Consider the following 12831-nt stretch of genomic DNA (forward strand, 5'->3'; position numbering starts at 1 on the left):
CTGGAATATTTACAGAATTCTAAAAAAAAACCTTTATTTTTATTTCTGAAAAAATATTAATTGAAGGAACATTTTGGCATTAACTGGCGCAATAATTACTTACCTATTTCTTGTACAGAACCAGCTGAACAGCTGCAAGGTTAGTTTTCTATTGTGTGCATTCAGAATCAAAACTGACAACAAACCCAAACCCTTAATGAAAAAGAAGTCTCTTGAAAACTTAGAATTTTTATAATATAATAGTCATCCCACTCTAAAAACTTTAAGAATGTGTATGTGGGATTCTTTACCTAAAATGAAAAGATGAAAACACTAAAATAAGTTTAAAGAAACTTAGTTCATATCTTGTTTTTAAAAACAAAATTTTAAAGACCTTTAAAAAGAATTTACTTTTAAGTACATGCTTAAGTTTTACTATGAAAACCTGAAATCAATGTTATATGGCACGCTACTATTTCCACTGAAAAGTAGTACAAGGGAAGATCTCTTAAGTACAGATACTTGAGGAGTTTTTAGAAATTAAATAAAAATATTTCACCAAAATATCTACTAGAAATCTTATTTAAAATTTAATATACTGTCATTTCAGATGATTTCTATATTGGGTTAACTACTAAAATTCCTTAAATATAAGGTATGTAAAAAAGATTTCTTCCTTTCATTCCCTCTAACCCCAAATCAGAAGTCTTAAGGACATGTTTTAAACAATAGCATATACCACCAAAAGTAAAAAAAAAATTTCCTTTTAACCAAAATACCAAGTATTTAAAACTTTGTATGAATAACACACATGAAAAAATCCCACCATATTTTATTTTAGGGATGGTATCTAAAGTAGAGTAGTACTAAAACAAATGACAACAATAAACAACTTTATACTTAATTGAAAAATGTGTGTGCTCTAAAGATACACATTATGAATTTTCTAGTGGTATTCTTGAATAAAATTAGCAAGCATAGTTTTTTTTACCAATTTACCTCATTTTCCCCTCGTATGTGTCTTTCTCACAAAAGAAAATAAATCTCTTCTATGAGATTTATTCAGAACTCAATAGAGTTCTGAAATCTCTCAAATACAGTTTTTAGAAAAAACAATTCCTAACCCACTGTGCACCTTAATGAGCTTATACATTTTAAAAACAATCTATTTTATGGCTTATGCTTCAATTTAATTCATGACCATAGATCCAGGATTGAAGAATCTTACTGGCAGTCAACAGCTCAAGGGATGATAATACTCTTGCATTCTTAATCTTGAAATTTTAGAAGAAAACCATTCGTTTAGCCTTAGAAAAATTTTGAGATAGTTCTATTTAAAAAACACATTTACCATAAATAGATACAAGGGAAACAAATAAGAAAATAGATTGTTATATCTTTGTAAGCTCGTTCCATTTCAAAATGTAATTAGGGTACCTTAATTAGGGTTAGGGAAATTTCCTATACAAATAAAACTAGACATTTGTTCCCTTTTCTTTAAAAATATTTACAGTACATAAAACTAAAAGCTAAAAGTATACACCTGCTTATATTGCTGGCCAGTGATAAAGATGAACAAGGACACAAAGGTGCTTATTCAATTATCTGAGTATCTTAATTTGTATAGTGAAATTATAGACCAGCTATGAAAAATTAGAAAAAATTATTAATTAACACCAGCCCTTGTGTAAAACATCACACAAGATGCCAAGGTATTACCCTATCCATTACGGTAAAAACTGTACATACATATTTTCTGTGCATCTTTAACATTATAAAATTTACATTATTGTTTTTTCACTTCTCCAAAAGCTAAGTTGAAAAAAAGTCTGTTTTCTTCTTTTGCTAGAGAAGGGTGAAGTTGGCTGATAATTAATGTTCAAGAAACTTTGTACAAAATTCCTTGCTAAGAACTTTACTTTCCTTGTGGCTTTCCAGTGGCTTGATGAATAAAAGCGCACTCAAGTTTGAAAGTTTTGAGTAGATAGTTCACATCTTTGCTGGCTACTATCATGACTTAGGTAATAATGATATATGTAATCATAGTCCACAACAATATGAAGTACAAAACTTTTTCCGGTAAGTCTACTTTGGTTTGGTCTCAGAATGAAGCTCATTTCTTTCATCCAGTCATGTTGTCCCTTATTTGATCCACTCGAAGAGCTAGGTCCCTAAAGGAGGGACGTTGATTTACGTTATTGTTCCAGCATTCTGTCATGATCATATAAATCTGTAAAGTAGAAAACATATCAGAATTATAGTGAACACTAAATGCCACCTTTTAATTGGTGGAATCGTGTATCTGAAATTCCCACTTAATTTTATTACACAAAGTTTGTGTCATAGCCTATGTCTGATCCATAATCATTGGATTATACTATTTATCTAAAAGTTCAGCAAATTAAATTTCAGAAAGTGACCTGAAATTCTGAGTAGAAAGGAAAAGAAAATGCATAGTTACTATGAATGAAAACGTTTTTTGTTACCTCATCTGGGCATCCATCTGGTCTTGGCAATCGTCCATTATTCTTTAGGAGCTCTATCAAATGGAACACAATCATCTGCCCTTGTTTGTCATTGCCAATCATACGCATAAATTCCTGAGACACAAACCCACTTTCAATTAGTTTTTTTGTATACTTAATTTGAAGTGGAATTCTTCCTCAATTTCTTCCAGTAAATGTGAAAATTTCAGTATACATTTATATATATAAGCATATATATATGTAATATTTTTGTATGTTTTAGGGAAAAGCTGGTTTTTCAAACTTATTGACTGATAAATGAGAAACTTCTTTAATGTCATTTCCATAACTTTAAGAAAGTGAACAAGAATTCTCTGAGTGGGGCTCAAAACACATGAAGTAAACACATGCTTACTTTGAGTTTTACATTATATTACATTTCAGTTGAAATAAAATTTTGAACATAAAAGAGGACATAAGAAACTGAAGAATGAATATGTAGGCCTAAATGCAATGGAGAGAAACTTTCTAATGTCAGAAGTTCACAAAGTCTGACTTATAAGCTAGGGCCATATTTATAACACACATCATTCATTTGCAATACATAAAGCTCTTATAAACTGGTGAGAAAAATTACCAGTATACATATAGGTAAAACCCAGAGGAGACAATTTGCACACACACATATTCACTCCACACACCCCACAAACATACACCCCATCATACTAATGAGAGAAATGCAAATTAAAATATATTCAACTTGCTTATCAATTTAGCAAAACTGCATAAAAATATAATGACGAATAGTAAGTAGTGAATGGTGAAATGTACACCCAATGCATTGCTATTGAGATGTAATCTATTCCAGCTTTTCTGGAAAGCATTTTGAAATAATCAAAATCTTTAAAATAGTTCATAACTTTTTACTAATACTTCTATTCTAAAATGATAACCAGAAATAAACATAATATTTATGTATAATGATGTTCACTATGTCTATTGAAGTGTTACTTAAAACACTGAAAACTGAAAATGATTGTTCAGATGTATATATCCTTACGATAGAATGCTATTCAGCACTTAGAAATGATACTTGCTATAAAAATTTCTAATACAGTAAATACCACACTATAATATTTAATAAAATACCAGGAAAGCAAACTGCACAGCATGACCTTAATTTATAAAATACAGACGGTGCCCCAAAAATGTACATATAAGAATGAAAAAGCCTATATTAACATTGCTGTATTCAGTATTTACCAACAGCATTTTTTATCTAGTATACTATATCTTATATCTCTTATAATTGCAGAAGTCAATGTTATTTGAGTACAACAATATTAATACAGTTTTTCTCATTCTTAAAATTTGTATACATTTGTTGGGAACTTTTTTTTTTTTTTTTTTTGAGACAGAGCCTCAAGCTTTCCCCCTGGGTAGAGTGCCATGGCATTACAGCTCACAGCAACCTCCAACTCCTGGGCTCAAGCGAGTCTCCTGCCTCCGCCTCCCAAGCAGCTGGGACCACAGGCGCCCACCACCCTTGCGGCTATTTTTTGGTTGCAGCCGTCATTGTTGTTTGGCGGGTCCGGGCTGGGGATCCGAACCCGCCACCTTAGGTGTACGTGGCTGGCGCCTTAGCCGGTTGAGCCATAGGCGCCGAGCCGGGAACTTTTATATATATAATAAAAAGACTCCTGGAAGAAAGCATACCATAATATTAAAATGACAGTTATCTCTGAGTAATTGCATTAGAGGTTAAGTTTCATTTTTAATATTTTCCATATTAAAAACTACAATGAACAGGAAACAATGACTTTAAAAGACTTATTTTAACTTATCCAATAATTCCTAGAATGAATGAGCTTATTGGATTTACTAAAAAGAATATTAAGAGAATATATTAAATAGTAGTCTAACATCTCCTTTTTAAAAATTCAGTTTAATGAGTAAATTTGCGGTTACTTTGTTGGCTTTTGCCTTATAAATAAGCAATAAGAGGCTCTAAAATGAACTCTATGTTTATTATTCTGATTCATAATTTTGGATTATTCCTTTCTCATGTTAAAAAAAAAACCCAAAAACCGAAGTGAGTAAAAAGCACACTGACCGCTGGTGGACTTTTACTTTTATCAATATATGTGAAAAGTTCATACAGAACCACTCCAAAGCTCCAAACATCTGAGGCCACAGAAAATTTGCTCTCTGTCAGTGATTCTGGAGCATACCTGTAATATATGCAAAGTATTTACAAGACAGTTACTTGATGTACCGACTTGATTTTACCTGCAAATCATTGTATTAAAAAAAAAACAAGATATAGAGAAAAGAATTAACAGAGCAGGCCTGGGGCTGTTATGCTCAGAAGGGCTTCCTTGCAATGCTGACACTTAGCTGGTACCTGGGAACCTAGGAGGGGTCCACAATTCTGTAAAAGATATAAGTGACTCACTATGCTTAGATTGTTTGCACAAACAATAAGGTTTACGCTAACATCTGTTTTCCTTCTGGGATTTGGTATATGGCAGGCAAAATGTGCCTATGCAACAGTCCCAGTAAAAATCTTGGGAAGGAAGCCTCTAATAAGCTTCCCTGGTAACATTTCACACATGTTGCTGCAATTCATTGGTGGGAGAATTAAGTTTGTCCCACACACACTTCACTGGGATAGACTCTCAGAATTTTGTGCTTGGTTTCTTCTAGGATTGTCCTGTATACTTTCTCCCTTTGCTAATATTGTTTTGTATTCTTTCCCTGGAATGAATCATTGCCATCAGTATGGCTATATGCTGTGTCCTGGGGAATCATCCTGCAAATCCATAAACCTGGGGATGGATTTGGGAACTTCTGACATAGAAAGATAACTAAAATCCAAAGAAATTTACTATAATCTCCATAAGCAGCAGTAGAGTTAACTGCAAAGTACCTTCTAAGAACTGAAAAATAAGGTGCTCTTTGCAAGTTAATTTTTATGAATCTAGATAAGTTATCATGGAGAAAAAAAATGGCTTCTGGTCTGGAGTAAGACTTGTTAATTAGAAGGGGGATGATAATGAGAGGAAGCACAGAGAGAAACGATGTCATTATTCACTCAAAGCATTAACACTATCCAAGAAAGAGCTTTGGTTAATGGGCTGTGAATATTATGGTTCCACTGCTACATTTATCTTTATTATAGAGATGGCTACAGAGATATCTGTTTTAGATCTTTGAGTTTAAAAAATATGAATTATATAAATTTAATCTCTCCTCAAAAGGTAATTTAAGCTTCCTTTTTCCCACAAATCAAGGTCTTAATGACCGTATGCTACTGAATTTCTATGGTACTAATAGTCCATACTACATGATTAAACCAGTATTTAATGTTATATTTCTCCATATTTAGCTTTTTAAAAACTTTATGTCTAAAGAATACAGAAAGTGAGAAAATATACTTAACCCAGAAGTGATCAAACAAACTTTAAGTATCTACTTATGTCATTTTAAAAAGTATATTAGTTTTATACCACAAGGGGAAGGTAATGTCTCTGAAGACAGCCTTATTCCCTCGCCCCTTACAAAATATTTTTCTTCCTCTGGTTTTCATGGTAGAATTCTTTGTAATTTCCCTCTCATCTTCACAGCTTTTTTGTCTGTTTTATCACTTATGGAATGGTAAGTACAAATAAAAAAAAAAAAACCTTAATTCTCTCTGTTGAAAAATAAGAGGAAAGATTCTTCTTTTTTTCTTAGAGCATTTGGAAAACTTATAATTGTAAATTCTCTGTCAATTTAAACTGTATGTAAGTATTTTTAAGAGCTCTTGTTTAAAAGCCTCTTGCCCAGCCTTATGCCCTAGAAATATCTTTCTCAAGAACCTGTAGCTATCTATCTGGAATATAATCAAGGAGGATAGCACCCTACCTTCCAGTTGCTGTGGGAGGGTAGAAGCCTAACTTCTGCCTGCAAAAGGCTCCTTCCAAGATGCAAAACTATCTCCTGTCATGAAGATATGAAAAGTGCATTTTTCCTTTGTATGAAGTCATTTAGCTAATTTAGGTGGCCACAGGATGAACTGTGTACAACAAAAAGTATTGTCAAGTTCTCCTACTTGAGTAGTAAATGTCTGTCCTGAGAATTTGTATGTAATGGGTTATACGTGCTTGGCCATAAAAATAGGAAAATCTTTTGCTCACCTATTTTATTTCCTAAAGGCCTCACCTGTTATTAATTATACTATCACACTGGCGACACCTGAATTTTGGAGGGCACACAATCAAACCATAGCACTGCTCATTCCTTTCCCAGTCCTAATTATTCTGTGTTTGTCTTGTGATTATGCCATTCACTTTCAAGCCCCTGATCCTCTTTGTTCTCTGCCACTTCATGGAAATCCCTTCCTCTTGTCTGGTCAGCAAACTCCTACTAATCAATAGTTGAAATGTCATCTCTTAGTTGTTCTCTATGGTTGACTTAAGCCTAAAGCAGAATTAACTGTACTCCTATGTTTTTTCATTATCTTAATTGTTGTACTTACACACTGATTTGCAATGATTTGGTTATACATTTGACTTTTCCTAAATGACGAGCTCTTAAAGGGAAGCAATTAGGGTTAATGGACCTGTCAGGTGAATTTGTTTGCGGTATCAAATTTTTCCTTTTGGTTCAACCTTCCTACCAAAGGACAGTCCTTTTTTTCTGATGCCAATCTTACCTTCTTATCCCAAGCTCTTTGTGTGGTATTTGGAGCACAGTAGGTACTTAATAAATATTTATTAAATTGTAATCATTAAGTATGCCCAAATCACTGGATCTTCATACGTAGGTCACTACAAAAGTTTTGAGAGAGACTGTGTTATGGTCCATTATTTCACTTTGAAGAAACACAGTCGATACTGTCCTTTCTGATTCGCCCAGGCAAGTTTCAACTTGCTTGGCTTATCAGTGTTGTCAGGAGGGCTTCATTTGTTTCCATTCATGCAGATTTTACCTTCCTTGATTTTTGTGTATCTCAAAACTTTCATAATGGCCCACGTATAAGTAATATTTATTGACTGTCAGCTAATTCCACTTAATTTTTTAAATTTCTCATTCTAGCTAGAAAAAAACAAAATTCATGTGTTTCACTTAGATAAGACCAAAGCATATGATCATATTTTGATAAGTCTTATTTTTTAGTTTGACTTACACCCTAAAAATCTTTAGAAGATGGTAATGGTAATGATTATTATGAGGACTTTCCTTAAAATCTTTTTAATGGTAAAAGAAATTGCAAACCTACATAAATTAGAGAAAAATGAACAACCATGTACCTGTCACTGAACTCAACTCATTGCCCCTTTTGTTTCATATATTACTTCACACCTCTGCCCCAGTGGAATTATGTACAGTGAATCCCAGACATGGTAGTATTTCAACCATAATTATTTTAGGATGCATCTCTATAGGATAAAGGTTCTTCTTTAAACACATTCATAACAGCCATGTAAGTTACTCTTCTGTGGAAAAAATCAATTTGTTCTAAATCACTAATGTTTTCTTACCTATTTCTTTCTAGACTAACAATTTGCAATAGCGAGGGTTAGTTATAAAATTTACAGATAACAATTAAAAGGAAGATAATTAGCACATACAGATGATCCATGAACATAGCAGTAAAAACTAGTCTCTGTATTTCTAATAATTCTGATGAATCCTATAAAATATTTATAAATTAAGTTATAAATTATAAGTATATTATATTGTTTACATTAGTAATTCTAATTTTCTCATCATATATCCAGAATATAAATAAAACACACTCAACTAAAATAAAGAAGACCCCAAATCCCTCTTTTAAAACCAACATCTGACTCAAATATCATCTTAACAGTATTATTTTAATATATGAAGAAACCAGAATTAAAATCTATTTGGAACATATACAAAACCAAAACATTGAATAAAATTATACCAAGTCATCTCTAGAAAACAAACGTGGCATAAACAAATGAAAGCATAAAAAAAGGAAATTTTGCATCAAAGTACAGATCAATAGAAACAACAATGTACACATATAACACATAAAAAATTAGGTATGAATGCTTCTCACAATTAATTCACAATTTTAATTGAATATCAGAAATAACCTTCAGCTTCAGCATCACCATAGTTCAGAAAGCTTAAGAGCATAAATTCTGAGATCAGACTATCTAGGTGGGAATCCCAGTTCTACCGTTTATTAGCCATGTGACCAAGCTATTTAACCTGTCTGTGCTTTTAGTTTCCTCAGGCTTAAAGGGTTATTATAAGGATTAAATGAGATAATCTATGAAATGTATTTAGCCCAATGTAAGCTTATGATAAATGTTAATTATTATTATAAATATGTAAATCACAAACTATTAAACAATAATAAAAATTTTGAAGTCTGTGCTCTAAAATTTCTCTTTATTATACTGAAATATACTCACCAAAATATGGGACTTTCACCAGGTTCTTTTACTTTGTAGTATTCTTTGTCTTGTGGCAAGACTTTGGTTAAGCCAAAATCTCCAATTTTAACTCTGTTCTCATTCTCCACCAATATATTTCTTGTTGCCAGATCCCTATGGATATACCTTTTTGTACCAAGATACTCCATACCCTATGGATGAAATACATTTTTCTTTCAGCTAGTTTTATCAACATAAACAACTTAAATGGTCTTACCCCTACATACTTCCTTTATTATCTGAGAAAAAGTCTAGAGGATTTCCTAACAATTACATCAACATATTCATTTCATCTTTAACAAGTAACAAGGATGTTAGGTACCTTGCATATCTGAGATGTGTACTGTAGAAGTTTTTTGTGATCTATTCGTTCTTTATGTTTTTGGAGATAGTCTCGTAAACTTCCATATGGTAAATATTCCATAATTAATCTTAAATTACGCCGGCCTTTTAACATATAAATAAAAACATAACGTTTTATTTTGCATATTTTACTTATGAAATATTAGAAAGCAACCATACATAAATATAACTTAAACATATATAAAATATGAGTCTAAGATTATAAAACTTTATTGTAAATTAAGGTGATGTAGTAGTTAAGAACACAGGCTTTTTGTATCATAAAGTTTTAAACAGAAGCTTTACAAGTATTTATGTTTTAGTTTTCTCTAATCCTTTAGGTAAATCAAAATAAAGTGATGAGAAATCTTCTCCTAATTTATACTAAATAAAAAGCGTCCAATTTAAAAATGATATTTTTACAGAAATGTAAGGAAAGATGATTTCTTTCTTTAAAAATGACTCATTGTTGGCTTGGCACCTGTAGCTTAGCAGCTAGGGCGCCAGCCACATACACCAGAGCTGGTGGGTTCACACCACACCTGGGCCTGCCAAATAACAACAACAACAACAAAAATAGCTGAGCGATGGCAGGCACCTGTAGTCCCAGCTACTTGGGAGGCTGAGGCAAGAGAAACATTTAAGCCCTAGAGTTTGAGGTTGCTGTGAGCTGTGATGCCATGACACTCTACTGAGGATGACATAGTAAGACTGTCTCAAAAAAAAGACTCTGTCTCACTGTTGCCACAGGCCAGAGTGCCATGGCATTAGCCTAGCTCACTGCAACTTCAAATTCCTGGGTTCAAGAGATCTTCCGGGTTCAAGAGATCTTCCTGCTTCAGCCTCCCAAGTAGCTGGGACTAGGTGACTGCCACAACACCTGGTTAATCTTTTTTTGTTAATTTAGTAAAAAAGATTTTAGCAAAATCTTGCCTTTGCTCAGGCTGATTTCAAACTTCTGAGCTCAAGGCAGCACCCCTTCTCAGTCCTCCGGAGTGCTAGGAATGTGGTCATGAACCATCATGCCCAACCTAAAAATGATATTTGTTTTGTAAACTTTAAGCCAGTGGTGAAAAAATTAACCAAGTAGCCAGAGACTTCTTATAATTATAGTCCACGATCACCAAGCACAAACTCTAGTGATTAGAGAATGCTTCTCTCTATAGGCACAGACATATTATAAAGTCAGATTTTAAGACACTACGTATTTCTATTAACGAGGATGCAAAAGATGTACCTTGAATTTAAAATAGGTTTTAAAGGCTAACATACCAGCACTGTAGCACACTCCCTTGTACTTTACAATGTTGTCATGCTGCAGAGATTTCAGGATTTCAATTTCCCTTTCAAAGTCTCTTAGGTGCTCTTCAGTACTGTGCTGAAGCTTTTTTACAGCCACCACCTCCCCAGTGTTGTCTTGTAGAGGGTCATACCGGCACATCTCCACACTTCCAAAATTACCCTAAATGACATGTTGAATTAGGATGGAAATATCAAGTTTTTGAGACAAATTACTAATGAATTCTGATTATGGAGAAAATTCTAGTAGCTGGAATTAGCAGTCATGCCTCTAAGCTTACATTAGGTGACTTTTAGAATAAGAAAAGGAAATTATCTCAAAAAAGTAGGTAGTAAACCTATACAATTAATTTCTTCAAAAGAAATGACAGGGTGAGATTTAAACTAATTTTAAAAAGTATTAAACAAATGATCATTAATTATTAAGACAAGCTGGAGAATTCCTACACTTTTGTTATTAACTTGCAGGAAGAATTTTCCTTCTTCACAAGATATCATTTGATATCACTGTTAGTGATCTGGATGGAATAAATGTCTGTATGAACTGAATATCTATGACCTCTGCCACCAAAATTTATATGATAAAGCTCTAATTCTCAATATGACTATTCCTGGAGGTCAGACCATGTGACGAGGAAGTCATAGAAACCAAACCATTCTTTAATCTGGGACTTCTCAGCCTCTAGAACTGTGAGAAATAAATATCTGTTGTCTAAGCCAGCCAAGGTATGCTATGTTGTTGTGACAGCTCAAGGAGACAAATATAGGGTCTGATTTATTTGTTAAAGAAAGAAATGTTTAGCCTATCAGGCCATCCCTACATCTCTTTTTAAAGATCAGTATGTAAAGAAGTCCACACTCTTTTTACCTAAGATTTATTATCTACACAGAATGGGTAAGTTGTTAGATAATATTTAAAATGAACACTCACACACGCAGACACACACAGACACACGCACACACACTTGGTATTAATCTAATTAGTGTATTTGGATTTTATTGCATTCTCAAAGAAGAAAACCTTCTTGAACTACAAGATTCTAAGTGACTATATTTTCAGTAATATATTTGAAGTCAATTTAAAAAAAAACCTTCACCATATATAGGCTTAAAATCGAATCTCTAATTATATAGTTTAGAAGGACACACAGGAAAGAAGATAAGACTGAGACTCTTGAGTCAGACAGCTTGGAGCTAGAATCTTGATTCACTACTTACTCTCTTTGTGACCTTGAGTAATTCACTTTTCTCCCTGAACTGCAGTTTTCACTCCTTAAAGTGGAGGATAATAAAGTGTCTATCTCACATTGCTATTGGATGAAATGACTCCAAAATATATTTTAAAAAACAAAAGTAGGAAATAAGAGTCTCATATTTCTCTCCCAACTTAACAATGTGTCAATAAAATGTATTTTCCAGTACCTTACGTTCTTTGAAAATGTCACTTTTAACTGTTATACATTGTCATACAAATGTACTAATTTTCAAAATTGGAAAGAAATATACACTGAGAAAAGTTTTGAAAATTAATACATTCGTGTCACTGAATGATATTCATAAATATCTGTGTACATCTCTATTAAGGACATTTAAGAATTAACTGTTTAAAAGATACAAACATTTCAGAGCCTTTGATTCTGCATCAGAAGTTCCCTAGAAGAGGTTATACATCTGATAAAGGGCTAATATCTAGTACCTACAAAGAACTCAAGTAAATCAGCAAGAAAAAAAAATAAACAGCCACATTAAAAAGTGGACAAAAGACATGAATGAACACTTTTCAAAAGAAGATAGACAAATTGCCAATAAACATGTGAAAAATATTCAATGTCACTAATCATCAGGGAAATGCAAATTAAAACTGCAATGAGATATCACCTTACCCCAGTTAGAATGGCTTTTATTAAAAAGTCCAAAAACAATAAATACTGATATGGATGCAGAAGGGAATGCTTACAACACTGTTGGTGAGACCACAAATTAGTACAACCTCTATTAAAAACAGTATGAAGATTTCTCAAAGAACGAAAAGTAGACCTATCATACAATCTACTGGGTACTGACCCAAAGGAAAAGAAATCATTTTATCAAAAAGATACCTGCACTTGAATGTTCAGTGTAGCACAATTCACTATCTCAATGCAAGTGCCTGCCAATTCATGAATGGATTAACACAATGTGGTATATGTATACCATAGAGTACTACTCAGCCATAAAAAAGAATGCCTTTTGCAACACTTTGGATGGAACTGTAGACCATTATCATAGGTCAAGTATCTCAAGAACTGAAA

General features: G+C 32.9%; 1 protein-coding gene across 4 annotated transcripts in view; it reads right to left on the bottom strand.

Annotated features, from left to right (window-relative positions):
• Positions 1-547: 547 nt before the first annotated feature.
• JAK2 (Janus kinase 2) overlaps positions 548-12831 on the bottom strand; it is a 131728-nt gene continuing 119444 nt past the window's right edge. For 3 of the 4 annotated variants that reach the window (XM_023508131.1, XM_003782901.3, XM_023508128.1), the window contains 6 exons: positions 10514-10703; positions 9222-9346; positions 8879-9051; positions 4558-4675; positions 2466-2579; positions 1389-2209 (listed from right to left, as the gene is read on the bottom strand). In XM_023508131.1, the coding sequence (XP_023363899.1) occupies positions 2102-2209; positions 2466-2579; positions 4558-4675; positions 8879-9051; positions 9222-9346; positions 10514-10703 (828 nt within the window). In that variant the 3' untranslated portion in view covers positions 1389-2101. Of the gene's footprint in view, positions 2210-2465; positions 2580-4557; positions 4676-8878; positions 9052-9221; positions 9347-10513; positions 10704-12831 lie in introns of all 4 variants that reach the window. The other variant, XM_023508134.1, reaches the window with a different exon arrangement.

The sequence above is a fragment of the Otolemur garnettii genome, unplaced genomic scaffold, assembly GCF_000181295.1.
Source record: "Otolemur garnettii isolate 467f Iridium unplaced genomic scaffold, OtoGar3 scaffold00006, whole genome shotgun sequence".
Taxonomy (NCBI): domain Eukaryota; kingdom Metazoa; phylum Chordata; class Mammalia; order Primates; family Galagidae; genus Otolemur; species Otolemur garnettii.